Source organism: Schistocerca gregaria, chromosome 8 (genome assembly GCF_023897955.1).
Source record: "Schistocerca gregaria isolate iqSchGreg1 chromosome 8, iqSchGreg1.2, whole genome shotgun sequence".
Taxonomy (NCBI): Eukaryota; Metazoa; Arthropoda; class Insecta; order Orthoptera; family Acrididae; genus Schistocerca; species Schistocerca gregaria.
The window spans coordinates 371,846,299-371,873,236 of NC_064927.1; the positions used below are offsets into that span (position 1 = coordinate 371,846,299).

General features: G+C 42.6%; 1 protein-coding gene across 1 annotated transcript in view; it reads right to left on the minus strand.

Moving 5' to 3' along the window:
- LOC126284291 (prolactin-releasing peptide receptor-like) overlaps window positions 1-26,938 on the minus strand; it is an 842,768-nt gene that overhangs the window by 378,381 nt on the left and 437,449 nt on the right. The window contains exon 2 of the mRNA XM_049983121.1: window positions 3,188-3,339. Within this exon, the coding sequence (XP_049839078.1) occupies window positions 3,188-3,293 (106 nt within the window). The 5' untranslated portion in view covers window positions 3,294-3,339. The remainder of the gene's footprint in view (window positions 1-3,187; window positions 3,340-26,938) is intronic.

Below are 26,938 nucleotides of genomic sequence, written 5' to 3' on the forward strand. Positions count from 1 at the left end.
TAAGTCCCATTGTGCTCAGAGCCATTTGACCCATTTTGGATGACACTTGTGGCGAAACGCGTCTCGGTACATTAGCTCACTGTCTCAGGCTGCTCTCTTTATTAAACGCCTGTACGTACGTTGTTGTAACGAGTAATGCTCCATATTCGACAATTCATCATTACAACTAAATTTTAACCAGAACATGTCATAGACTAGACTGTATATTCACCAGTGGCGATGCGGCAGGTAGCTTTATGATCTCAACGGAAGATGTCTACAAACGCCATTTGGAAGGACGACGGTTCAATCCCGCGTCAGGACATCCTGATTCAGATTTTCCGTGGTTTTCCGTAGCTCACTTCAAGCAAATGCCGGGTTGGTTCCTTTGAAAGGGTACTGCCGATTTCCTTCCTCATCCGAGCTTGTTCTCCGTCTCTAATGACCTCATTGTCGACGGGACGTTAAACACTATTCTCCTCCTCCTCTACAAACGCGTGAATTCCTCAGTTTACAAATATCAATTTCAGACCAAGCAACTTGTGTCTCAGAATATTCACAACGGGAGGCTACGACATTGGGATCAAGGACTGACTTCACACTTTGTACACCTTCAGTAGGCCATTAAAACGACATAACCTGCAAGTAGTGAGGTGCACTACCCTGGCGATTCCGAGAAAATCGCAAGAGATGTTTTACACGTCTATTATGAAACTGATGTAACTGTGCGAAGGCACGAGCCTACCTCAGCGTTCGCGTCTTATAATAGCAACTTACATGAAGCAAAGGTTCGAATCCCACCTCAGGGAGTCACCTTCATTTTTGTAGTGCAAGTGTAAATTCTGTGATGTTCAAAAGATTTGTACGAACACTATTCCTTTTTGCTACATAAGTAACGTCTCACAGCTACGCAGATTAACTACCAAATGGGGTCTGCCACTCTTTCTACAGCTCGAAGCATCGAGATACAAAGTAGTTCCGGGTACCTTACCAGACTACAGATATAAGAAATTTCGCAAATCGTGACAGGTGTACCATTTCAGGAGAACTCTATGCGTTTATTCGTTTACTTGTCGATGGTTATAAATGTATTTGTTCTATTAATTAAATTAATTGAAAATAGTAAGTAGTCAAACAGAAATTCACTAACACTTCGCGCAAGTACACGTAGTTTCTTTTAATTATATTACATCTTAAATGTCACATAAATTAATAAAGATAAGCATAGATGAAAAAATGTAGAGTCAAAATTAAGTTGGAGTCCAACAGTCGTCTCATACACAGTCGTCTTACGAATCTCGAACGCTAACCCACTTGATCAGCATGAGCTCTAACATCCGGTACCTTGTCACAGATACATCAGTTCATAATAGACGCGTCAAAGGTCTCTTGCCATTTTCTCGGAATCGCCAGAGTAGTCCACAGTATGCTGTGTTAATGGACTACTAAAGGTGTACAAAGTTCGAAGTGAATCTGTGATCCCAGCGTCGTGGCCTCCCGTTGTCTGTTTAGGCTACCATATCGTCCATATACACTCCTGGAAATGGAAAAAAGAACACATTGACACCGGTGTGTCAGACCCACCATACTTGCTCCGGACACTGCGAGAGGGCTGTACAAGCAATGATCACACGCACGGCACAGCGGACACACCAGGAACCGCGGTGTTGGCCGTCGAATGGCGCTAGCTGCGCAGCATTTGTGCACCGCCGCCGTCGGTGTCAGCCAGTTTGCCGTGGCATACGGAGCTCCATCGCAGTCTTTAACACTGGTAGCATGCCGCGACAACGTGGACGTGAACCGTATGTGTAGTTGACGGACTTTGAGCGAGGGCGTATAGTGGGCATGCGGGAGGCCGGGTGGACGTACCGCCGAATTGCTCAACACGTAGGGCGTGAGGTCTCCACAGTACATCGATGTTGTCGCCAGTGGTCGGCGGAAGGTGCACGTGCCCGTCGACCTAGGACCGGACCGCAGCGACGCACGGATGCACGCCAAGGCCGTAGGATCCTACGCAGTGCCGTAGGGGACCGCACCGCCACTTCCCAGCAAATTAGGGACACTGTTGCTCCTGGGATATCGGCGAGGACCATTCGCAACCGTCTCCATGAAGCTGGGCTACGGTCCCGCACACCGTTAGGCCGTCTTCCACTCACGCCCCAACATCGTGCAGCCCGCCTCCAGTGGTGTCGCGACAGGCGTGAATGGAGGGACGAATGGAGACGTGTCGTCTTCAGCGATGAGAGTCGCTTCTGCCTTGGTGCCAATGATGGTCGTATGCGTGTTTGGCGCCGTGCAGGTGAGCGCCACAATCAGGACTGCATACGACCAAGGCACACAGGGCCAACACCCGGCATCATGGTGTGGGGAGCGATCTCCTACACTGGCCGTACACCTCTGGTGATCGTCGAGGCGACACTGAATAGTGCACGGTACATCCAAACCGTCATCGAACCCATCGTTCTACCATTCCTAGACCGGCAAGGGAGCTCTCTGATCCAACGGGCCATTGCACGTCCGCATGTATCCCGTGCCACCCAACGTACTCTAGAAGGTCTAAGTCAACTACCCTGGCCAGCAAGATCTCCGGATCTGTCCCCCACTGAGCATGTTTGGGACTGGATGAAGCGTCGTCTCACGCGGTCTGCACGTCCAGCACGAACGCTGGTCCAACTGAGGCAAGAGGTGGAAATGGCTTGGCAAGCCGTTCCACAGGACTACATCCAGCATCTCTACGATCGTCTCCATGGGAGAATAGCAGCCTGCATTGCTGCGAAAGGTGGATATACACTGTACTAGTGCCGACATTGTGCATGCTCTGTTGCCTGTGTCTATGTGCCTGTGGTTCTGTCAGTGTGATCATGTGATGTATCTGATCCCAGTAATGTGTCAGTAAAGTTTCCCCTTCCTGGGACAATGAATTCACGGTGTTCTTATGTCAATTTCCAGGAGTGTAATATTGAAAGTATATGTTCGAGACACCCTGTATACGTTGTGCTCTTGCACACAATCAAGCGGACGGTAGACATCAGCATCCACATTCGACAGTTAAGTCAGTCCCATCTTGTCTGTGTTCCAATGAGTGTCTACTTCCACCAGGATTACAGCCAGAAAGCCACCCTACGCAGTGTCCCTACATAGATACGCCCTGACACCTTAATGGAGTCGACTGAAAATACGAGATAACGATGTGGGAAACGTCACTCACCTTCGTCAGAGCCATTGACGGCGCGGATGTTGAGCTCCAGACAGGCGTTGAGGCTGGTGTTGGCGTGGCTGGGGAGGGCGGCGGCCGCGATATCCGAGCAGTTCATGGCGCCGCCCTCGCCGCCTCCGCCTCCACGACCGATGTTCTCCCTCCTGTCAACACACATCGTATCTCCGTGTTATGAAGACCAGGCACTGACCCTTTTAACTAATCACACAACGTCAGTACCACATCTAAATCTGGTGGTTGTAGTACCAACAGATGCACGCAACGAGACTCATCGCATTACTGAGAAAGAAAGCACACCGGTCTAAAACCTACTCACTCCCAGGGGACATCAAGATGGTATCTGTAACACTACCCCAAACCCTAATGGTTGCCTGTGATCGATGCCACTGATTTATGATTAATGCTACGAGGGCTGACCCGAAAGTTTTTATCAGGCCTGAAACCAGAACCGTGGCGAGTAAGGGATTATTTCATTCTGAAAGAGAGTTGTTTTTCGACCTCAGGAGCGTGCGCGCGGGAATTCCCCAACTACTGGATTTCGAACCATGCTGTGAATGGTAGGTGAAGACACATGCAGTGCTGAGTCAAACACAGTGCAAAATGGATCTGTCGGGGTGTGATTTTCGTGCAATGACTACAGAAAAAAGTTAAACAATGGAAACAATAGGTGGGATTGTCCACAATGCAGAAAAAGAAAGATGGCTACTTACCGTAAAGAAGACATATTAAGTTGCAGACAGACACACCTGAAAGACACTTACATAAAGATTTCGGCCACATCCTGCATCTATAAAAGAGAGACACACACCATTCATACACACAAGCAAGCACACTTCATGCACACACGACCGTCACCTCTTGCATGTCGGGCCGGACATGCTGGAGTTGGTGGTCATGTGTGCATGAAGTGTGCTTGCTAAATGCAGAAAATGCCTCTCTTCTCTGATAGGTGTTTTAATGAATATTTCCCTTTTAGGGTCACCAATTTCACCGATTTTACGGGAGACTCTTGAAAATGAACATCGTTCCGGTCGGCCAGCAATGGCAATTGATACCCTCAAAATTGGATCGACTATGACGCAGACCATCGTTCATGATCATTTAGGCGTAACCAAGAGCTGGGGCCACTGGGTGCCACATTCCGTGATAGAAGCCCAAAAATACGTAAGAATGGATTGATCTCGTTTTATGCCTGAAAAATCGAGAAAGGGCGTTCTAAAGACACTTTCAGTATCGCCGCAGGTGACGAAACGCTGAATTACCATTGTGACGTCGGAATGAAGAAGCAGTATTCTGTACAGTGCTTTCCAGGTGAGGAACTACCTACAAACGTTCAGAGAAGTTAGAGCTCTAAAAAGAAGATGATGGCTGCTTTCTTCACCAAGACGGTTCATTCCACCTCTGTGACCTTGGACACATGTCACACGCTCAATTCTGAGTACTGTGTGACTGGTTGGCTGCCGAAAGTCATCGCCACATGGAGACGACGGCACCCAATGTCCAAAAGTGAGCACCTTCTTCTACATCGCGACAATGTCTCAGCACACACAATAATGGACTATTTAGCGAAGGGAAAAATGTGAGTGTTGCCGCACCCATCTTTTTTAAATGAACTGGCTCCGTTTGACTTCTTCCTGTTCCAAAAGACGAAGGAAAAAATCGTGGAGAAGGTATTTCATCCGATGAAGAGGCTGTTGCAGCATACAACAGTGCGCTCTGTGGCTTCCTTAATGAAATGTGGACAGAAATATTTTTGAGGTGGGTTCAAAAGATGAACAAATGTATGATTTTTCATGGAGAGCATTTTAAAATTTTCTAATAGTTATGTCGTAAATAAGAAATTTCTCAATTTCTGCTAAAAGCTTTTGCTGCGTCCCCCTCACCAAACTGTGGTGGAGACATTTACTGCTACGTTTTACCTGCTGTTCTAAATAGTAGTTCTAGACATTTACTAAGAATAAAGGTAGGCTGGTTTGGCGAGTCAAGAGGATAGGCGTACCTGTTGTCATCTTCGGAAAACGGCTGTGTCCAAGGCACGCTGATGATGAAGACGTAGAAAAAAGATTAGCACCTGGTCATCGAGGACGTTGAAACAATCATCGTGGTTTATGTTCACGAGAACTTGAATGTGTGCGCCCACGTCATGTAACGAAAAACACCCTAAAACATGAACATCGCAGAGCCAATTCTGGTACGAACTAAGTCCTCCCAAACTGCAGGTTAAACGTTTTATTGGCCCTTCGGAGCACCCGAAGACCTACTTCTTTAGAAAACAGGAAAAATCGCTACCCTTCAGAACATGATGTCATCTTAGCGACGATGCTTATTCAAGTTAGTAAATCCATCAAAAAGGCTAGGAAAGTTTTATGTTGGAAAGGGCAGATAAGCAGTTGTTAGCAACCGACGTACACAATGAATGGACATCGTTTAGTTGCAGTATGATGCCAAAGGAAGAATTAAGCCTTTACATACCATTGGTTCCGCCTGAAACCGTCGTTTTATTACATTTTTAAGTATCAGTTCCTTCAGCATTAAGTGACAGATGCTATTGCAAGACAGAGACATCTACTAATATAACTGAGTTATTTCTATGAATGTAGTGCGCTGTAGCTGTCACTTATAGAGTACAAAGCGAAACTCGGTGCAGAGAATGTGCCACGTGATTGTAGGAGATAGTTCAAAACGTTCTTCTTTTATAGTGGTCATATGGAGAGGTCATCTGTAATTATTGTAACGCAAATTTGAGTTTGCACAACTGCTTGTGTAAGTGGTTTAGAGATGAAATCAATGGAGCAGTATGTTGTTGTGATTCCAAATGTATTAAAGTTTAGCAAAGATTTGGCCCGTAGTTAGGACTGTAATGTATTTCAGGCAGTATGTATTCATGGACGTTTCGAGATGTGGGATTATGTCTAGGAAAAATGCGAATTTGCTTCCCAATGTATCAAACTAAATAATGGTTGATTGAAAACTGTCCTAGTGGTTCCAAAGTCAAACCATTCCCAAAAAACAACAAATTGTTTCTTTTTGCCAGTTTCGTCTTGTATTGGTTGCTTACGCTGATGATGAAGGAAAATCATTTAAATTATATCCCAAAGTGAAGCCACCCCCTTAAAACAACTCAGGGTTTACTTTTTGTGACATTCTTCTCGTATTTGGTACTTACTACACTCCTGGAAATGGAAAAAAGAACACATTGACACCGCTGTGTCAGACCCACCATACTTGCTCCGGACACTGCGAGAGGGCTTTACAAGCAATGATCACACGCACGGCACAGTGGACACACCAGGAACCGCGGTGTTGGCCGTCGAATGGCGCTAGCTGCGCAGCATTTGTGCACCGCCGCCGTCAGTGTCAGCCAGTTTGCCGTGGCATACGGAGCTCCATCGCAGTCTTTAACACTGGTAGCATGCCGTGACAGCGTGGACGTGAACCGTATGTGCAGTTGACGGACTCTGAGCGAGGGCGTATAGTGGGCATACGGGAGGCCGGGTGGACGTACCGCCGAATTGCTCAACACGTGGGGCGTGATTTCTCCACAGTACATCGATGTTGTCGCCAGTGGTCGGCGGAAGGTGCACGTGCCCGTCGACCTTGGACCGGACCGCAGCAACGCACGGATGCACGCCAAGACCGTAGGATCCTACGCAGTGCTGTAGGGGACCGCACCGCCACTTCCCAGCAAATTAGGGACACTGTTGCTCCTAGGGTATCAGCGAGGACCATTCGCAACCGTCTCCATGGAGCTGGGCTACGGTCCCGCACACCGTTAGGCCGTCTTCCGCTCACGCCCCAACATCGTGCAGCCCGCCTCCAGTGGTGTCGCGACAGGCGTGAATGGAGGGACGAATGGAGGCATGTCGTCTTCAGCGATGACAGTCGCTTCTTACTTGGTGCCAATGATGGTCGTATGCATGTTTGGCGCCGTGCAGGTGAGTGCCACAATCAGGACTGCATACGACCGAGGCACACAGGGCCAACACCCGGCATCATGCTGTGGGGAGCGATCTCCTACACTGGCCGTACACCTCTGGTGTTCGTCGAGGGGACACTGAATAGTGCACGGTACATCCAAACCGTCATCGAACCCATCGTTCTACCATTCCTAGACCGGCAAGGGAACTTGCTGTTCCAACAGGACAATGCACGTCCGCATGTATCCCGTGCCACCCAACGTGCTCTAGAAGGTGTAAGTCAACAACCCTGGCCAGCAAGATCTCCGGATCTGTCCCCCATTGAGCATGTTTGGGACTGGATGAAGCGTCGTCTCACGCGGTCTGCACGTCCAGCACGAACGCTGGTCCAACTGAGGCGCCAGGTGGAAATGGCATGGCAAGTCGTTCCACAGGACTACATCCAGCATCTCTACAATCGTCTCCATGGGGGAATAGCAGCCTGGATTGCTGCGAAAGGTGGATATAAACTGTACTAGTGCCGACATTGTGCATGCTCTGTTGCCTGTGTCTATGTGCCTGTGGTTCTGTCAGTGTGATCATGTGATGTATCTGATCCCAGTAATGTGTCAATAAAGTTTCCCCTTCCTGGGACAATGAATTCACGGTGTTCTTATTTCAATTTCCAGGAGTGTATAATGATAAAAATTCTTCTTGTTTTCCTTTAAATCTTACAAATAACAATCTTATAACGAAAATACGTTCAAGCGTAACCAAAATTTCATGATATGCCACTTCTTCAATATACAAAATTACCTGTGACGATTGCAACACTTTCTATATTGGCAAAACCAGACTGACTGGTTTGATGGGGCCCCTCCAAAAATTCCTCTCCTGTGTTAACCTCTTCATGTCAGAGTAGCACTTGCAACCTATCTCCTCAGTTATTTTCTGGATGTATTCCAATCTCCCTCTACAGGTTGTACCCTCTACAGCTCTCTCTAGTACCATGGAAGTCATTCCCTCATGTCTTAACAGATGTCCTATCATTCTTTCCCTTCTCCTTATCAATGTTTTCAACATACGCCTTTCCTCTCCTATTCTGCACAGTCCACCTAATTTTCAACATTCGTCTGTAGCACCACATCTCAAATGCTTCGATTCTCTTCTGTTCCGGTTTTCTCACAGTCTGTGTTTCACTACCATACAATGCTGTAGTCAAGACTGCATTCTCAGAAATGTCTTCCTCAAATTAAGGCCAATATTTGTTATTAGTAGTCTAATCTTGGGCAGGGATGTCCTTTTTGCCATTGCTAGTCTGCTTTTGATGTCCTCCTTGCTTTGTCGGTCACTGGTTATTTTACTGCCTAAATAGCAGAATCCTTAACTTCATCTGTTTATTTATTTATTTATACGTCACGTTCTGTAGGACCAAATCCAGGAGCAAATCTCCAAGGTCATGGAACGTGTCAGTACATGGAATTACAACATAAAACTAATAACAGGTAAAAATAAATGTTCATGAACCTGAAGAAAGTCAGTCCATAAGTTTAAGAAAACGCTATCAGCAGTACAATAAGAATCAGCTTAACCTTTCAAGGAACTCCTCGACAGAATAGAAGGAGTGCCCATGAGTAAACTCTTCAGTTTCAATTTGAAAGCGAGTGGATTACTGCTAAGATTTTTGAATTTGAGTGGCAGCTTATTGGAAATGGATGCAGCAGTATACTGCACACCTTTTTGCACTTGAGTTAAGGACGTCCGATACAAATGCCGGTTTGATTTCTGAAAACTGCTTATTCTTGGGAGGCCAATGTTAAAATACCCAGACTCGTGAACAGAGGTCGACAAGAGGTTCGTGAACTCACACCACTTACTGCCCGAACCGCCCGTTTCTGAGCCAAAAATATCCTTGTAGAATGGGAAGATTACCCCAAAATATAATACCATACGACATAAGCGAATGAAAATAAGCAAAGTAGACTAATTTTCGTTTCGAAGTACTCACTTTTGATATCGTTCGAATAATAAAAATGGCAGTATTAAGTCTTTGAATGATATCCTGAATGTGGGCTTTCCACGATAGCTTACTATCTATCTGAACACCTAGAAATTTGAACTGTTCAGTTTCACTACTCATATGCCCGTTCTCTGAAATTAAAACGTCAGGTTTTGTTGAATTATGTGTTAGAAACTGTAAAAACTAAGTCTTACTGTGATTTAACGTTACTTTATTTTCTACAAGCCATGAACTGAGGTCATATGCTGCACTATTTGAAACAGAGTCAATGTTGCACACAACATGCTTTCCTACCAAGCTAGTGTCATCAACAAACAGAAATATTTTAGAGTTACCCATAATACTAGAGGGCATATCATTTATATAAATAAGGGACAGGAGCGGCCCCAACACTGATCCCTGGGGCACCCCCCACTTGACAGTGCCCCACTCAGATCCCACATCACAGCCGTTATCGACATTGTGAATAATGACATTTTGCTGCCTGTTGCTAAAGTAAGAGGTGAACGAATTGTGAGCTACTCCCCGTATTCCGTAATGGTCCAACTTCTGGAGCCATATTTTGTGATCAACGCAATAAAATGCCTTAGTTAAACCAAAAAAGACGTCAAGCGTTCGAAACTTTTTGTACCTCACAGACAAAAGAGAATATAGCATTTTCAGTCGTTAAACGACATCTAAAGCCAAACTGTACATTTGACAGCAAATCGTATGATATAAAATGATCAATTATCCTTATATAAACAGCCTTTTCTATAATTTGGGCAAGCGCTGATAGCATAGAAATAGGTCGAAAATTATCTACATTATCCCTTTCTCCCATTTTAATACGGCTTTACTATTGAGTACTTTAATTGCTCAGGAAACTCGCCATTCCTAAAGAAAAAATTACAAATATGGCTAAATACAGGGTAACATCTGCAGCACAGTACTTTAATATTCTGCTAAACACTCCATCATAGCCATGAGTGTCCTTAGTCTTCAGTGATTTAATTATTCACCCAATCTCCTTCTTGTCTCTATCACAGAGGAGTATTTCAGACATCAATCTTGGAAAGGCATTTGTCAAGAAAGTTATATGGTTTCCTGTAGAAACTAAATTTTTATTTAATTCAACAGCAATGTTCAGAAAATGATTGTTAAATACTGTACACATATCTGATTTATCTGTAAGAGAAATATTTTTACTGTGAACTGGCTTTCTTTCGTCAACCTTGTGCTGCTGACCAGACACTTCCTTCACAACTGACCATATGGTTTTAATTTTATCCTGTGAATTAGCTATTCTATTTGCATACCACATACTCTTTGCCTTCCTAATAACATTTTTAAGCACAGTACAATACTGTTTGTAATGGGCTACTGTAGTTTGATTATGACTACTTCTGAGATTTGGATATAATGCTCACTTTTTTCTTCATTATATCCTTATCCCACTAGTCAGCCACCCGGGCTGTAAATTACTGCTAGTACCCCGTTTAGAATGTTCTCAAAGAGCATGAGAAATGTGGTATGGAAAGCATTGTATTTATCATCTATATTATCGGCACTATAAACATTCTGCCACTCTTGTTCCTTGACAAGTTTTAAAAACTGACTATTGCTGTTGGATTAACTTTCCTACATAGTTTGTAATTAAATATAACATTGGTTTGAGTACAAAAGCCTTTTAGTGTTCAAATTTGTGCATCATAGTCTGAAAGGCTATTCACACTTTTACTAACAGAATGCCCATCTAGAAATGAAGAATGAATAAAAATATTGTCTATGACTGTGCTACTGCTCTCCTGCACTCTAGTTGGGAAAACACAGTTTTCATCATATCATATGAATTTAGGATATGTACCAACATCCTTTTTCTTGCACAGTCATACACAAAATTAATATCACCACATATAACTACTTTCTGGTACTTCCTACAAAGTGAATCAAGAACCGTCTTTAGCTTGAGCAAAAATGCTCTGAAGTTAAGGGACCTATAAACAACAACAATTAGAAGTTTAGTTTCACTAAATTCAACTAACCCTGCACAACTTTCAAATATCTGTTCAGTGCAGTGTCGTGATATATCTATGGACTGAAATGGAATACTGTTTTTTACGTACGGAGTGACTCCCCACCACGCAAGGAACTCCTTGAGAAACAGCCAGCTAATCTGTAGCCTAGTAAAGGAAGCCTCTGAATTATCAAATTATTTAGGTGGTGCTCTGATATACCAATAATTTCAGAGTCAAGCCGTTCACTAACTTTATCTCTAATACCTCTTATATTTTGATGAAATATGCTAACCCTTCTCTCCTTGGAAACAGTACATCCTCTGAAGGTGAGCCCTTAGTCAGAGGGACGTCCTTAAAGCAGGTATACCTATCAGCTAACTTCAATCTAAAAAAGGTGCAGCTCTAACACCAACTACTACAGGAATTTTTCCATGAGTGACACCACCACCACCACCCACTACACTGTCACCTGTAAGCTTAGTCAGCCTCCCCTTCCCATACCTATTGGGGTGCAGGCCATGCCTAGTGAAACCCGATCTACTAATAGATCCAACTGCCACCACAGAGGTGATCCATGCCGTCTGCCATCAGTGCCCTCCCCATCCCCGCATTAACGCGCCTAACAGCCGCATTAAGCCGAGTTTGATCATGACGCTGAAACATTTGCACGAAATGCTCATTAGTGCCACTAGTTTGAGTAGCTATCTTAACCAAGTCAGCCGGCCAGAGTGGCCGAGAGGTTCTAGTCGCTACAGTCTGGATCCGCGAGACCGCTACGGTTGCAGGTTTGAATCCTGCCTCGGTCATCGATGTGTGTGATGTCCTTAGGTTAGTTAGGTTTAAGTAGTTCTAAGTTCTAGGGAACTGATGACCTGAGAAGGTAAGTCCCATAGTGCTCAGAACCATTTGAACCAATTTAACCAACTCACCACTGACATATTCCCCTTCCCTATCGAGACTGTTCCCTGCTCCACCCACTATCACTACCTGAGCCTCCTTCGTAAAATTCATACATAACTCACCTATGCTTTCAGTCACCTGAGCCAACACCGCACAAGGCTTCACAATGCTGGTGACCTGGTACTCATTCACCAACACTTCCTGCAAATGCTGGCCCACACCTCTACTGTGGGCACTACCTAGCAGCAGAACCTTCTTTCTGCTAGACTTTGCAACTAACCTAGGCCACCTAATTGCTAAGGACTGGTGCAAGTTCTCTACATCTACAGCTACACGAGGCTCCTCTCAACTCTGACAGTTGGCCATATCTATTGCATATATGCAAAGTACAACTGTCTGAATACCTCCTCTTGCACCTGCCCTCTTGCCAACATGCTAGTTCCTATTCCCCACCACCCTTCACACTCCTCAACCTATATACTTCCTCCTTTGCGCATTGAACTGCACCTGAAGTGGACAGGTCTTACGCTCCTGCTCCCCTATCAACTTGTTTCTACTACAGATTCCACATTCCTAGGAGAGGATCTCACTAAAATGACCACTGGCTTCCCCACTACATTCCCCTCAATGAAAATACTTTGAGCAAGTCCCACACCGTAATCCACTACTCACAGACCTACGACAGAGCCCACACTACTCACTCATGGTAAAATTTTACAGTTACTGAAAAAAACTATACGTCTACGTTACCAAAGTTCAGTTACACCAGCAGAACTATTTAAGAACTAACAACAATGGTCTCGAAATTCTCTGCCTACTAACAAAACAACTACTTGTATTAATACTACCACAACACAGACAATACCAATACCAACAAAACTTCACAAAATTATAAGCTAAAACCAAAAAATTCAAACGGCCACTGTAACACTAATCGAAGTTAAAACACTGAATGAAAATTTTACTGAAATATTTCACTAGAGACAATGATAAACTTCAGTTGAAAACTAAAGCACGGAAATTACTAAACGACTTCAACACACTGAAAACTAAAAAAACACAGAGAGTGAACGATTACAAATGTTTGTTAAGTAGTTAGTTCGCCTCAAACAGCACGCAACGCCGCTGAAATCTATTAAATTTAATAACTGTATTACAGAGCACAAATAAGTTTGGCAATACTTAGTTCATAACCGCTACAGCTCTACTTCGTAACGATCAATGCTCATGTTAAGTTTCTCGCTTTTCTAATTGCTACTACTTCTCATTACCTTCGTCTTTTTCTGATTTGCTATCAGTCCATGCTCTGTACCTATTGAACTGTTCATTCCGTTCAGCAGATCATGTAATTTTTCTTCACTTTCACTTAGGATAGCAATGTCAGCACCGAATGATAGCAATGTCGTCACCGAATCGTATAATTGATATCTTTTCACCTTGAATTTTAATTCTACTGCTGACGTTTTCTTTTATTTCCATCATTGCTCCCTCAATGTACAGATTCAACAGTAGGGGAGAGAAGCTACGTCCATGTCTTACACCCTTTTTATTACGATCATTTCGTTCTTGGTTGTGTACTCTTACTATTCCCTCTTGCTGTTGTACGTATTGTATATGACCCGTCTCTCCTTTTAGCTTACCCTTACTTTCCTCAAAATTTCGAACATCTGGCACCATTTTGCACTGTCGAACGCTTTTTCCAGATCGACAAACCCTATGAACATGTCTTGATTTTTCGTTAATCTTGCTTCCTTTATTCACATCAACGTCAGAATTACCAAACTGATCGTCATCTAGCGCATACTCAGTTTTATTTTCCATTCTTCTATATATGTGTCTTCTAAGCACCTTGATGTATGAACTGTTAAGCTCATTTTGCCGTAAGTCTTGCACTTGTAAACTTTTGACTTCTTTGGAATTGCGTGAGTGATCCTTTTCCGAAAGTCAGAGGCTATGTCGCCAGACTCATACATTCTACACACCAACGTGAATATCCGTTTTGTTGCCACTTCCTCCAATGATTTTAGAAATTATGATGGAATGTTATCTATCCCTTCTGCCCTATATGATCGCAAGTCCTCCAAAGCTCTCTTAAATTCTGATTCCGATACTGGATCCCCTTTCTGTTCTAAATCGACTTCTGTTTCTTCTTCTATCACATTAGACAAATCTTCCCCTCATAGAGGGTTTCAATGTATTTTTCCGCCGGCCGAGGGGGCCGAGCGGCTCTAGTCGCTACAGTCTAGAACCCCGCGACCGCTACGGTCGCAGGTTCGAATCCTGCCTCGGGAAGGATGTGTGTGATGTCCTTAGGTTAGTTAGGTTTAAGTAGATTTAAGTTCTAGGGGACTGATGACCTCAGACGTTAAGTCCCATAGTGCTCAGAGCCATTTTTTTGTATTCTTTCCACCTATCCGCTCTCTCCTCAGTATTTAACAGTGAAATTCACGTTGCACTCTTAAGATTTCCACCTTTGCTTTTTAATGTAACCGAAGGTTGTCTTGACTTTCCTGTGTGCTGAATCTTTTCTTCCGATAATGTCTTCACATTTTTCCTGCAGCCATTTCTTCTTAGCTTCCCTTCGCTTCGTTTCATTCTTTAGCAACTTGCATCTCTGTATTCCTTAGTTTCCCGGAACATTTTTGTACTTCCTCCTTTTACTAACAACTGAATTTTTTCTTCTATTACCCATGGTTTCTTCGCAGTTACCTTCTTTGTATCTATGTTTTCCTTCCCAACTTCTGTGAAGGCCCTCTTTAGAGATGTCCATTCCTCTTCAACTGTACTGCCTACTGAGCTATTCCTTATTGTTGTATCTATCTCTTAAGGCCGAGCGCTGGCTCGCTGCCAAGATTGGGTAAGCCGTTCGGCGGGTTGCGTCAGCCGCCTTTGTAGGCGAAACATGCTGTTGCATCCTTCAGCCCCCGGTTCTAGATGTAGCCTTGTATGGTTCTCAGCTACGCTACAGATCAGTTTGGAAAAAAAGAATTTATTTATGAAAATATACAGTAAAGTCACCAACAAACTTTACATATTCACATACACCTTTACCTTTTACCCAAATGAATACGGACTCATTTACAGATATTTTCCTCCTATTGCGTGTATACAAAGACAAAGCTGAAGTAGACATATAGGCTGATTCACCAAAGTCTTTTGTCTCTGTCTTTGTACGTGGAGGTACAGGAGTACCTAATGTTCCAGGACTTGAAAGTTTTGTTGACAGAGACATTATTGCATTTCGCACCTACCATTTGGCCGAATTAGCTAATAAAGATTTTGGTAAATCAGCATATATGTCTACTTCAGCTTTGGCCTTGTATACACGCAATAGGAGGAAAATATCTGTAAATGAGTCCGTATTTATTTGGGTAAAATGTAAAGGTGTATGTGAATATGTAAAGTTTGTTGGTGACTGTACTGTATATTTTCATAAATAAATTCTTTTTTTCCAAACTGATAGAGATTTTCAACCGTATCTCGTCATTCCGTATTCCACTTCTTAGCATATTGATTCTTCCTGACCTATGTCTTAAACTTCAGCCTACTCTTCATCAATACTATATTGTTATCTGAGTCTATGTCTGCGCCTGGATACACCTTACAATCCAGTATTTGACTTCGTAATCTCTGTGTGACCATGATGTAATCTAACTGAAATCTTCCCGTATCACCCGGCCTTTTCCAAGTGTACCTTCTTCTCTTCTGATCCTCGAACAGGATATTCGCTATTACTAGCTGGAACTTGCTACAGAATTCAATTAATCTTTCTCCTCTCTCATTCCTTGTCCCAAGAACATATTTTCCTGTAACCTTTTCTTCTACTCTTTCTCCTACAACTGCATTCCATTCTCCCATGACTATTAGATTTTCATATGCCTTTACATCCTGTATTACCCTTTCAGTATCCTCATAGCCTTTCTCTATCTCTTTATCTTCAGCTTGTGACGTCGGCATGTATACCTGAACTATATTTGTCGGTGCTGGTTTGCTGTCGATTCTGAAAAGAACAACCCTATCACTGAACAGTTCGCAGTAACACAATCTCTGCCCTACCTTCCTATTCATAAATAATCCTATTCCGTTATACCAATTTCTGCTGCTGTTGATATTACCATATACTCATCTGACCAGATATCCTTGTGTTCTTTCCACTTCACTTCACTGACTCCTAATATATCTAGATTGAGTCTTTGCATTTCCCTTTTCACATTTTCTTGTTACCCTACCACGTTCAAGCTCCTGACATTCCACGCCCCGACTCATAGGACGTTATTGTTCCGTTGATTATTCAATCTTTTTCTCATGGTAACCTCCTCCTTTGCAGTCCCCTCCCACAGATCAGAATGGGGAACTATTCCGGAATCTTTTCCCAGTGGAGATATCATCATGACACTTCTTCAATTAGAGGCCTCATGTCCTGTGGATACGCGTTACGTGTCTTTAATGCAGCAGTTTCCATTGTCTTCTGCACCATCATGCTGTTTATCTTTGCTGATTCTTCCGCCTGTAGGGGCAGTTCCCCATCCGTAGGACAAGAGAGTGCCCTGAGCCTCTATCCACTCCTCCGGCCTCTTTGACAAGGCCGTTGGCAGAATGAGAGGGACTTCTTATGCCGGAAGTCTTCGGTCGCCAGTACTGATTATTAATCAAAATATAAGCAGCGGCGATAGGGAACCTAAAATTATTACGGAGCTCTTGAAATGTGCAAAGGTCAACAGCCAGACACCCTGGGCAGAATTTCTTTATGAGGAGGTTACATATGGCTAGTGGGGCTGCCAATAGGATTTTGTAGGAAATGTTACACTGATTTATTGGGTCGTGGAAGGTCCTCAGTTTTGTGACACTGATAACACTTCTGATAAAAAAGATCTGCAAACACAGGGAAATAGGACACATTTGTCTCCCTTTAATTCTAGGTAAATGAGTGGTCACTATTGTGGTATGGTAGCTTTGTAAGATGTTACTACGCTGAAAAGATTATGAAATGTAATATTTTAAAGGGATGCAACCGCTTGTTGAATCACACCAGAGGTATATGTGATGCTAGTACGCAGAACAAATTTTTGAAGAATATTTGGCAGACATGATCGCATGACGTAATATTTTTAATTTGGCTTTATTTCCCCAATTACTGGTTTCGACATAATCAACCTGACATCTTCGGATCTACTATTTACCAGGAGAGAATCATTTATATGACAGTCCACACAACTGTACAAGCAGTATAATGGGAATACCACATAGTAACAGTATTTTTCACATACCTTTTGGAAGTGGTAAAACTGTGGTTGAATCACACAAACATAACGAGAACACCTTACACTCATTAGCCAAAGGTGCCACATCGGTTTATCACGTACATGTAACAGGGTTAAAAAAAGTCCATAGCCCCAGCAGTGTGTCCCAGAGTGGTCGATCTCGTTATATTTCTGCAAGTCATGCACGGTAATATTATTTCCAGAAGGTGTCTAAAAAATACTGTTATATTTAGTTACTATGTCGTCTTATCATGTGTATATTCCTCTACATCTACAGACATTAAAGTAACCTCTGGCGTGCCACAGGGGAGTGTTATGGGACCATTGCTTTTCACAACATATATAAATGACCTAGTAGATAGTGTCGGAAGCTCCATGCGGCTTTTCGCGGATGATGTTGTAGTATACAAATAGTTGCAGCATTAGAAAATTGTAGTGACATGCAGGTAGATCTGCAGCGGATAGGAACTTGGTGCAGGGAGTGGCAACTGACACTTAACATAGACAAATGTAATGTATTGCGAATAAATAGAAAGAAGGATCCTTTATTGTATGATTATATGATAGCGGTTACTTCTGTAAAATATCTGGGAGTATGCGTGGGGAACGATTTGAAGTGGAATGATCATATAAAATTAATTTTTGGTAAGGAGGATACCAGGTTGAGATTCATTGGGAGAGTCCTTAGAAAATGTAGTCCATCAACAAAGGAGGTGGCTTACAAAACACTCGTTCGACCTATACTTGAGTATTGCTCAGCAGTGTGGGATCCGTACCAGATCGGGCTGACGGAGGAGATAGAGAAGATCCAAAGAAGAGCGGCGCGTTTCGTCACAGGGTTGTTTGGTAACCTTGATAGCGATAAGGAGATGTTTAGCAAACTCAAGTGGCAGACTCTGCAAGAGAGGCGCTCTGCATCGCGATGTATCTTGCGGTCCAGATTTCGAGAGGGTGCGTTTCTGGATGAGGTATCGAATATATTGCTTCCCCCTACTTATACCTCCCGAGGAGATCACGAATGTAAAATTAGAGAGATTACAACTCGCACGGAGGCTTTCCGGCAGTCGTTCTTCCCGCGAACCATACGCGACTGGAACAAAAAAGGGAAGTAATGACAGTGGCACGTAAAGTGCCCTCCGCCACACACCGTTAGGTAGCTTGCGGCGTATAAATGTAAATATTCGCTGTGCAGTTGTATGTGCTCCTGGTACATCGTAGATCTGAAGGACATCGTAGATCCGAAGATGACAGCTAGACACTTGGAACAGGTCACTGACGAAATAAAATCAAATAAAAAGTATTACAACACCTGACCTTCACTGCCAAATAATTTACCAAATACCACATCGCTCCCAGCGACATTTGCAACCTATACAAAATTTTTGAGGATCACACAATCTGTCCTGATCTTTTTAGGCTTTCTGGCCATCTTTACTAGCGGTTTGGGGACTAACTTGGAGCTCGTATCAGTGAGTTTCGGTTTAGAGATTGCTTCCGTGCTCTGGTACCTAGTTGGAGGTCTAAGGCCGACTTGTGGTCGGTTACGTGGAGGATTATCACCCGTTACTGTGACAGCTACAACCACCGATCTCGAGAGATCTTGAGAATAGCGCTGGGATATACAAGCAGCATCTTTGACGAGCAACTAAGTTAGGAACGTGTACCGAGCTGGAGGGGAGTGGCGGATAACGACACAAGAAATCAAGACGGCAGACTGGGAACACGGTCAGTGATCGTGTGCCTGTAACACATCGATGTTTGTCTCTACTTCTCCCTCTCCTGCTGGGCTTTGCAACTAAGGACAACGCTCGGGTGCGGGCTACGTCGGTTACTTCCGAAAAGGTTCCACGCGGAAGTGACAATTACGGCAGGTTATAGTGGCAAATAGTTCAAGAAATAGCCGCTACCAAAGGCCAATGTGAACATTCTTACGAGAGAATAGCTCCGTGGACTCCAATAATCGATGAAGGTCGTTCAGATGGTTTCATTTTGTCTGTGTTATAGCAGAACTTTCAGAAGAAATATTGATGTGGGCATAAAGTTGAATTCGTAGTGCTGGTTCCGATCCATGTCACTTGTCAATGCCTGTGGTAGGAGGTTGTGTCCTAGAATAAGTATATCACTTATGTTTCTGAGAAATGCCATGTGGCATTAACATTTTATTAATTGGTTGCAATATACATGTTGGTGCGATATTTAGTCTGTTACATAATTTATTATCTGTTACAGACTAATCTTTTACATAATTTTTGTTATTATATAATTATAATATAGCTATTGACTTTAGTGTCAAACCTGCAAAGCAATTTTGGCACCGTGTGTACTTTAAGTTTAAAATTTAACTTTTCATTCATGTTGTTTTAAGAAAAACGAGTTTTCTTAATGTCAGAATAACTGAAGATTAAAAGTACTTATATATCCTGATAAACAATGCCTATGTAACCGAAAAGTATGTCGTTGAGATTATGCATCGTATCAGTTTTCACATGACTTACAAATGTTTCGAGTTTGAATTGCGATTAATTACATTGCTTTCACTGAGCTTCATTTCTGTAATTGTTAATTTTGGGTATTTGAATACTATAAAGGGGGCTCTCTCAGTCAGATGTAAAATTTGAAATGATTTTTTTTTATATTTTAATAAACTGTCAAAAGTGTAACTTCATCACAGTTATTCCAGCACATTGGACATCTAATAACATGCTCACAACCGTATCAGAATACATGAATTTCTATGTGATAGCTCATTTACCTACAGCCTCACCATTTGTGTAATGCGTACACAACGCCTCCTGTACTAGAGAAGAATTGGCGAAAATACATGTTTCATTCCGGAGGTACGCCTGAAATATCAGCCGAAATTGTGCTAAACGAAGTCTCTGAAAATTATTTCTAGCAGTTAGTTCATGATCCGATGCGAATAGTAAACGGTTGTGAAAACACACTTGACCTCTTAGCAACAAAAATGGTCCTGAGCACTATGGGACTTAAATCCTGAGATCATGAGTCTCCTAGAACTTAGAGCTACTTAAACCTAACTAACCTAAAGACATCACAAACATTCATGCCCGAGACAGGATTCAAAACCGCGACCGTATCGGTCGCGCGGTTCCAGACTGTAGCGCCTAGAACCGCTTGTCCATCCCGGCCGGCTATTAGCAACAAATAATCCTGAGTTAATAACGAGCATCAAAACAGATTCAGGGATTAGTCAACACAGAGTGGTCGTAGCGAGATTGAATACTGTAATAGCAAAATCTTCGAAAAATAATTGAAAAATACACGTATTAAAAGAAAACAGATAAAAATTCACTTGACGCCTTACTAAGAGACAGTCTTCACTCACTCCAGACTAATAATATGAGTGTAGCCCAGATGTGGCTTAAATTAAAAGAAATAGTATCGGCAGCAATTGAGAGATTTATACCAAATAATTTAACAAACGACGGAGCTCATCTTCCTTGGTAAACACTGTCGCAGAAACAACGAAACAAACATGCCAAATTTAAACAGACCCAAAATGCCCAAGATTGGCGATCTTTTACAGAAGCTCGAAATTTAGAGCGGACTTCAATGCGAAATGCTTATAACAGTTTCCACAACGAAACTTTGTCTCGAAACCTGACAGAAAATACAAAGAGATTCTGGTCTTATGTGAAGTATGTTAGCGGTAAGAAACAATCAGTGCCTTCTCTACGCGAGAGCAATGGAGATACTATTGAAGACAGTGCTCCCAAAGCAGAGTTACAAAAGACAGCCTTCCGAAATGTCTTCACAGAAGAAGACGAAATAAATATTCCAGAATTCGAATCGAGAACAGCTGCCAACATGAGTAACGTACTTCGGAATACTGAAGCGACTTAAATCACTGAAGAAAGCAAGTCTTATTAACCAGACTCTATACCGATCAGGTACCTTTCGGAGTATGCTGATGCATTAGCTCCATACTTAACAATCATATACAACCTTTCGCTCGGCGAAAGATCCGTACCCAAAAGGCTTGAAAGTTGAACAGGTCACACCAATATTCAAGAAAGGTAGTAGAAGTAATCTATTACATGACAGGCCCATATCGTTAACATCGATATACAGCAGGGTTTTAGAACATGTATTGGGTTCGAACATTGTGATTTACATCGAAGAAAACGGTCTATTGACACACAGTCAACATGGGTGCAGAAAACATCGTTCCTGTGAAACAAAACTAGCTCTTTATTCACATGAAGTGCTGAGAGCTACTGACGAGGGATTTTACATCGATTCCGTATTCCTGGATTTCCAGAAGGCTTTTGACACTGTAAAACACAAGCGTCTCGTAGTAAAATGGCGTCCTTATGACAAAGCGTCTCCGTTATGTGACTGGATTTACGATTTCTTCTCAGAGAGGTCACAGTTCGTAGTAACTGACGGGAAGCCATCGAGTAAAACAGAAGTGATTTCTGGTGTTCCCCAAAGTAGTGCTATAGGCCTTTTTCTGTTTCTTATGTGTATGCTTGCGTGCCTCAGCGATACAGATGGCCGTACCGTAGGTGCAACCACAACGGAAGGGTATCTGTTGAGAGGCCAGACAAACGTGTGGTTCCTGAAGAGGGGCAGCAGCCTTTTCAGTAGTTGCAGGGGCAACAGTCTGGATGATTGACTGATCTGGCCTTGCAACATTAACCAAAACGGCGTTGCTGTGCTGGTACTGCGAACGGCTGAAAGCAAGGGGAAACTACAGCCGTAATTTTTCCCGAGGACATGCAGCTTTACTGTATGATTAAATGATGATGGCATCCTCTTGGGTAAAATATTCCGGAGGTAAAATAGTCCCCCATTCGGATCTCCGGGCGGGGACTACTCAGGAGGATGTCGTTATCAGGAGAAAGAAAACTGGCGTTCTACGGATCGGAGCGTGGAATGTCAGATCCCTTAATCGGGCAGGTAGGTTAGAAAATTTAAAAAGGGAAATGGATAGGTTAAAGTTAGATATAGTGGGAATTAGTGAAGTTCGGTGGCAGGAGGAACAAGACTTCTGGTCAGGTGATTACAGGGTTATAAACACAAAATCAAATAGGGGTAATGCAGGAGTAGGTTTAATAATGAATAGGAAAATAGGAATGTGGGTAAGCTACTACAAACAGCATAGTGAACGCATTATTGTGGCCAAGATAGATACGATGCACACACCTACTACAGTAGTACAAGTTTATATGCCAACTAGCTCTGCAGATGACGAAGAAATTGAAGAAATGTACGATGACATAAAAGAAATTATTCAGATAGTGAAGGGAGACGAAAATTTAATAGTAATGGGTGACTGGAATTCGAGTGTAGGAAAAGGGAGAGAAGGAAACATAGTAGGTGAATATGGATTGGGGCTAAGAAATGAAAGAGGAAGCCGCCTAGTAGAATTTTGTACAGAGCACAAATTAGTCATAGGTAACACTTGGTTTAAGAATCATGAAAGAAGGTTGTATACGTGGAAGAACCCTGGAGATACTAAAAGGTATCAGATAGATTATATAATGGTAAGACAGAGATTTAGGAACCAGGTTTTAAGTTGTAAGACATTTCCAGGGGCAGATGTGGACTCTGACCACAATCTATTGGTTATGACCTGTAGATTAAAACTGAAGAAACTGCAAAAATGTGGGAAATTAAGGAGATGGGACCTGGATAAACTGAAAGAACCAGAGGTTGTACGGAGTTTCAGGGAGAGCATAAGGGAACAATTGACAGGAATAGGGGAAAGAAATACAGTAGAAGAAGAATGGGTAGCTCTGAGGGATGAAGTAGTGAAGGCAGCAGAGGATAAAGTAGGTAAAAAGACGAGGGCTGCTAGAAATCCTTGGGTAACAGAAGAAATATTGAATTTAATTGATGAAAGGAGAAAATATAAAAATGCAGTAAATGCAGCAGGCAAAAAGGAATATAAACGTCTCAAAAATGAGATCGAGAGGAAGTGCAAAATGGCTAAACAGGGATGGCTAGAGGATAAATGTAAGGATGTAGAGGCTTATCTCACTAGGGGTAAGATAGATACTGCCTACAGGAAAATTAAAGAGACCTTTGGAGAGAAGAGAACCACGTGTATGAATATCAAGAGCTCAGATGGCAACGCAGTTCTAAGCAAAGAAGGGAAGGCAGAAAGGTGGAAGGAGTATATAGAAGGTTTATACAAGGGTGATGTACTTATGGAAATGGAAGAGGATGTAGATGAAGACGAAATGGGTGACACGATATTGCGTGAAGAGTTTGACAGAGCACTGAAAGACCTGAGTCGGAACAAGGCCCCCGGAGTAGACAACATTCCATTAGAACTACTGACGGCCTTGGGAGAGCCAGTCATGACAAAATTCTACCAGCTGGTGAGCAAGATGTATGAGACAGGCCAAATACCCTCAGACTTCAAGAAGAATATAATAATTCCAATCCCAAAGAAAGCAGGTGCTGACAGATGTGAAAATTACCGAACTATCAGTTTAATAAGTCACAGCTGCAAAATACTAACGCGAATTCTTTACAGACGAATGGAAAAACTGGTAGATGCGGACCTCGGGGAGGATCAGTTTGGATTCCGTCGAAATGTTGGAACACGTGAGGCAATACTGACCTTACGACTTATCTTAGAAGAAAGATTAAGAAAAGGCAAACCTACGTTTCTAGCATTTGTAGACTTAGAGAAAGCTTTTGACAATGTTGACTGGAATACTCTTTTTCAAATTCTAAAGGTGGCAGGGGTAAAATACAGGGAGCGAAAGGCTATTTACAATTTGTACAGAAACCAGATGGCAGTCATAAGTGTCGAGGGGCATGAAAGGGAAGCAGTGGTTGGGAAAGGAGTGAGACAGGGTTGTAGCCTCTCCCCGATGTTATTCAATCTGTATATTGAGCAAGCAGTAAAGGAAACAAAAGAAAAATTTGGAGTAGGTATTAAAATTCATGGAGACGAAGTAAAAACTTTGAGGTTCGCCGATGACATTGTAATTCTGTCAGAGACGGCAAAGGACTTGGAAGAGCAGTTGAACGTAATGGACAGTGTCTTTAAAGGAGGATATAAGATGAACATCAACAAAAGCAAAACGAGGATAATGGAATGTAGTCCAATTAAATTGGATGATGCTGAGGGAATTAGATTAGGAAATGAGACACTTAAAGTAGTAAAGGAGTTTTGATATTTAGGAAGTAAAATAACTGATGATGGTCGAAGTAGAGAGGATATAAAATGTAGACTGACAATGGCAAGGAAAGCGTTTCTGAAGAAGAGAAATGTGTTAACATCGAATATAGATTTAAGTGTCAGGAAGTCATTTCTGAAAATATTTGTTTGGAATGTAGCCATGTATGGAAGTGAAACATGGACGATAACTAGTTTGGACAAGAAGAGAATAGAAGCTTTCGAAATGTGGTGCTACAGAAGAATACTGAAGATAAGGTGGATAGATCACGTAACTAATGAGGAGGTATTGAATAGGATTGGGGAGAAGAGAAGTTTGTGGCACAACTTGACTAGAAGAAGGGATCGGTTGGTAGGACATGTTTTGAGGCATCAAGGGATCACAAATTTAGCATTGGAGGGCAGTGTGGAGGGTAAAAATCGTCGAGGGAGACCGAGAGATGAGTACACTAAGCAGATTCAGAAGGATGTAGGTTGCAGTAGGTACTGGGAGATGAAGAAGCTTGCACAGGATAGAGTAGCATGGAGAGCTGCATCAAACCAGTCTCAGGACTGAAGACCACAACAACAACAACATGTGTATAAACGATTTGGGAGACAATCTGAGCTTCCGTGTTAGGTTGTTTGCAGATGATGCTGTCGTCTATCGACTAATAAAGTCATTAGAAGATAAAAACAAACTGCCAAACGATTCAGAAAAAATATCTGAATGGTGCGAAAAGTGTCAGTTGACCTTAAATAACGAAAAGTGTGAGGTCATGCACATGAGTGCTAAAAGGAACTCGTTAAACTTCGGTTACACAATAAATCAATCTAATCTAAAAGCTGTAAATTCAACTAAATACCTAGGTATTACATTTACGAACAACTTAAATTGGAAAGAACACATAGAAAATGTTGTGGGGAAGGATAACCAAAGGCTGCGTTTTATTGGCAGGACACTTAGAAAATGTAACAGACCTACTAAGGAGACTGACTACACTACGCTTATCCGTCCTCTTTTAGAATACTGCTGACGGAGTACATCTAAAAAGTTCAAAGAAAGGCAGCACGTTTTGTATCATCGCAAAATGTGGGAGAGAGTTTCACAGAAATGATACAGGATTTGGGCTGGAAATCATTAAAAGAAAGGCGTGCTTCGTTGCGACGGAATCTTCTCACGGAATTCAAATCACCAACTTTCTTCTCCGAATGCGAAAAATTTTTGTTTACACCGACCTACATAGGGAGGAACGATCACCACCATAAAATATGGGAAATCAGAGCTCGTACGGAAAGATATAGGTGTTCATTCCTTCCGCGGGCTATACTAGATTGGAATAATAGAGAATTGCGAAGGTGGTTCGATGAATCCTCTGGCAAGCACTTGAATGTGATTTGCAGAGTATCTATGTAGATGTAGACAAAACGTACCGAGCAGAGCTGTATTTGAATATTCTGTGTTCACTCTACCATTCTTTCAAAAGAGAAGTGCGGTTGTATTTAGACTGTTATTGTGAAGCATCAATTTTTGATGCTGCAGACGGACCGGAGGTGGTATGATTATACCTCTGAAAGCCCAGTTGTCACGCACGAAAGCCATAAATCCTACACTCCATTAGGACGGCGAGTTTTGTTGTGGATCGACTGCTACCTTATCAGATGTACAAAGAACTTTATTACACTGTCGACACGCAACGAGCAACATGAATGTTGGAAATAATAATTTCATATTTATCGACAAAATGATACCCGAAGATATTTATATTTTAACTGATATTCAATCACAGTGAAATATGAGTAGCATTCTACGTAGAGAATATGATAACAGCGGAATTTTACACCTCTGCCTTGTTTTAGGAAAGGAGTACACTTTGCTCTTATAATTCTGAAGCTATGTTATTTACTCAAATTAGAAAAGCAAGTGAACAAAGCAAACACATATAAAATAATGTTGCACAATGTTTCAAAGTGTTGTTGTTGCCGGCCGCGGTGGTCTAGCGGTTCTAGGTGCGCAGTTCGGAACCACGCGACTGCTACGGTCGCAGGTTCGAATCCTGCCTCAGGCATGGATGTGTGTGATGTCCTTAGGTTAGTTAGGTTTAATTAGTTCTAAGTTCTAGGCGACTGATGACCTGAGAAGTTAAGTCGCATAGTGCTCACAGCCATTTGAACCATTTTGTTGTTGTTGTCATCTTCAGTCCGAGGTCTTGTTTGATGCGGCTACCTGCGCCACTCAGCCCTGTTCAGACATCTTCACCTATACACTACCGGCCATTAAAATTGCTACACCAAGAAGAAATGAAGATGATAAACGGGTACTCTTTGGACAAATATATTATACTAGAACTGATATGTGATTACATTTTCACGCAATTTGGGTGCATAGATCCTGAGAAATCAGTACCCAGAACAACCACCTCTGGCCGTAATAACGACCTTGATACGCCTGGGCATTGAGTCAGAGCTTGGATGGCGTGTACAGTTACAGCTCCCATGCAGCTTCAACACGATACCACAATTCATCATG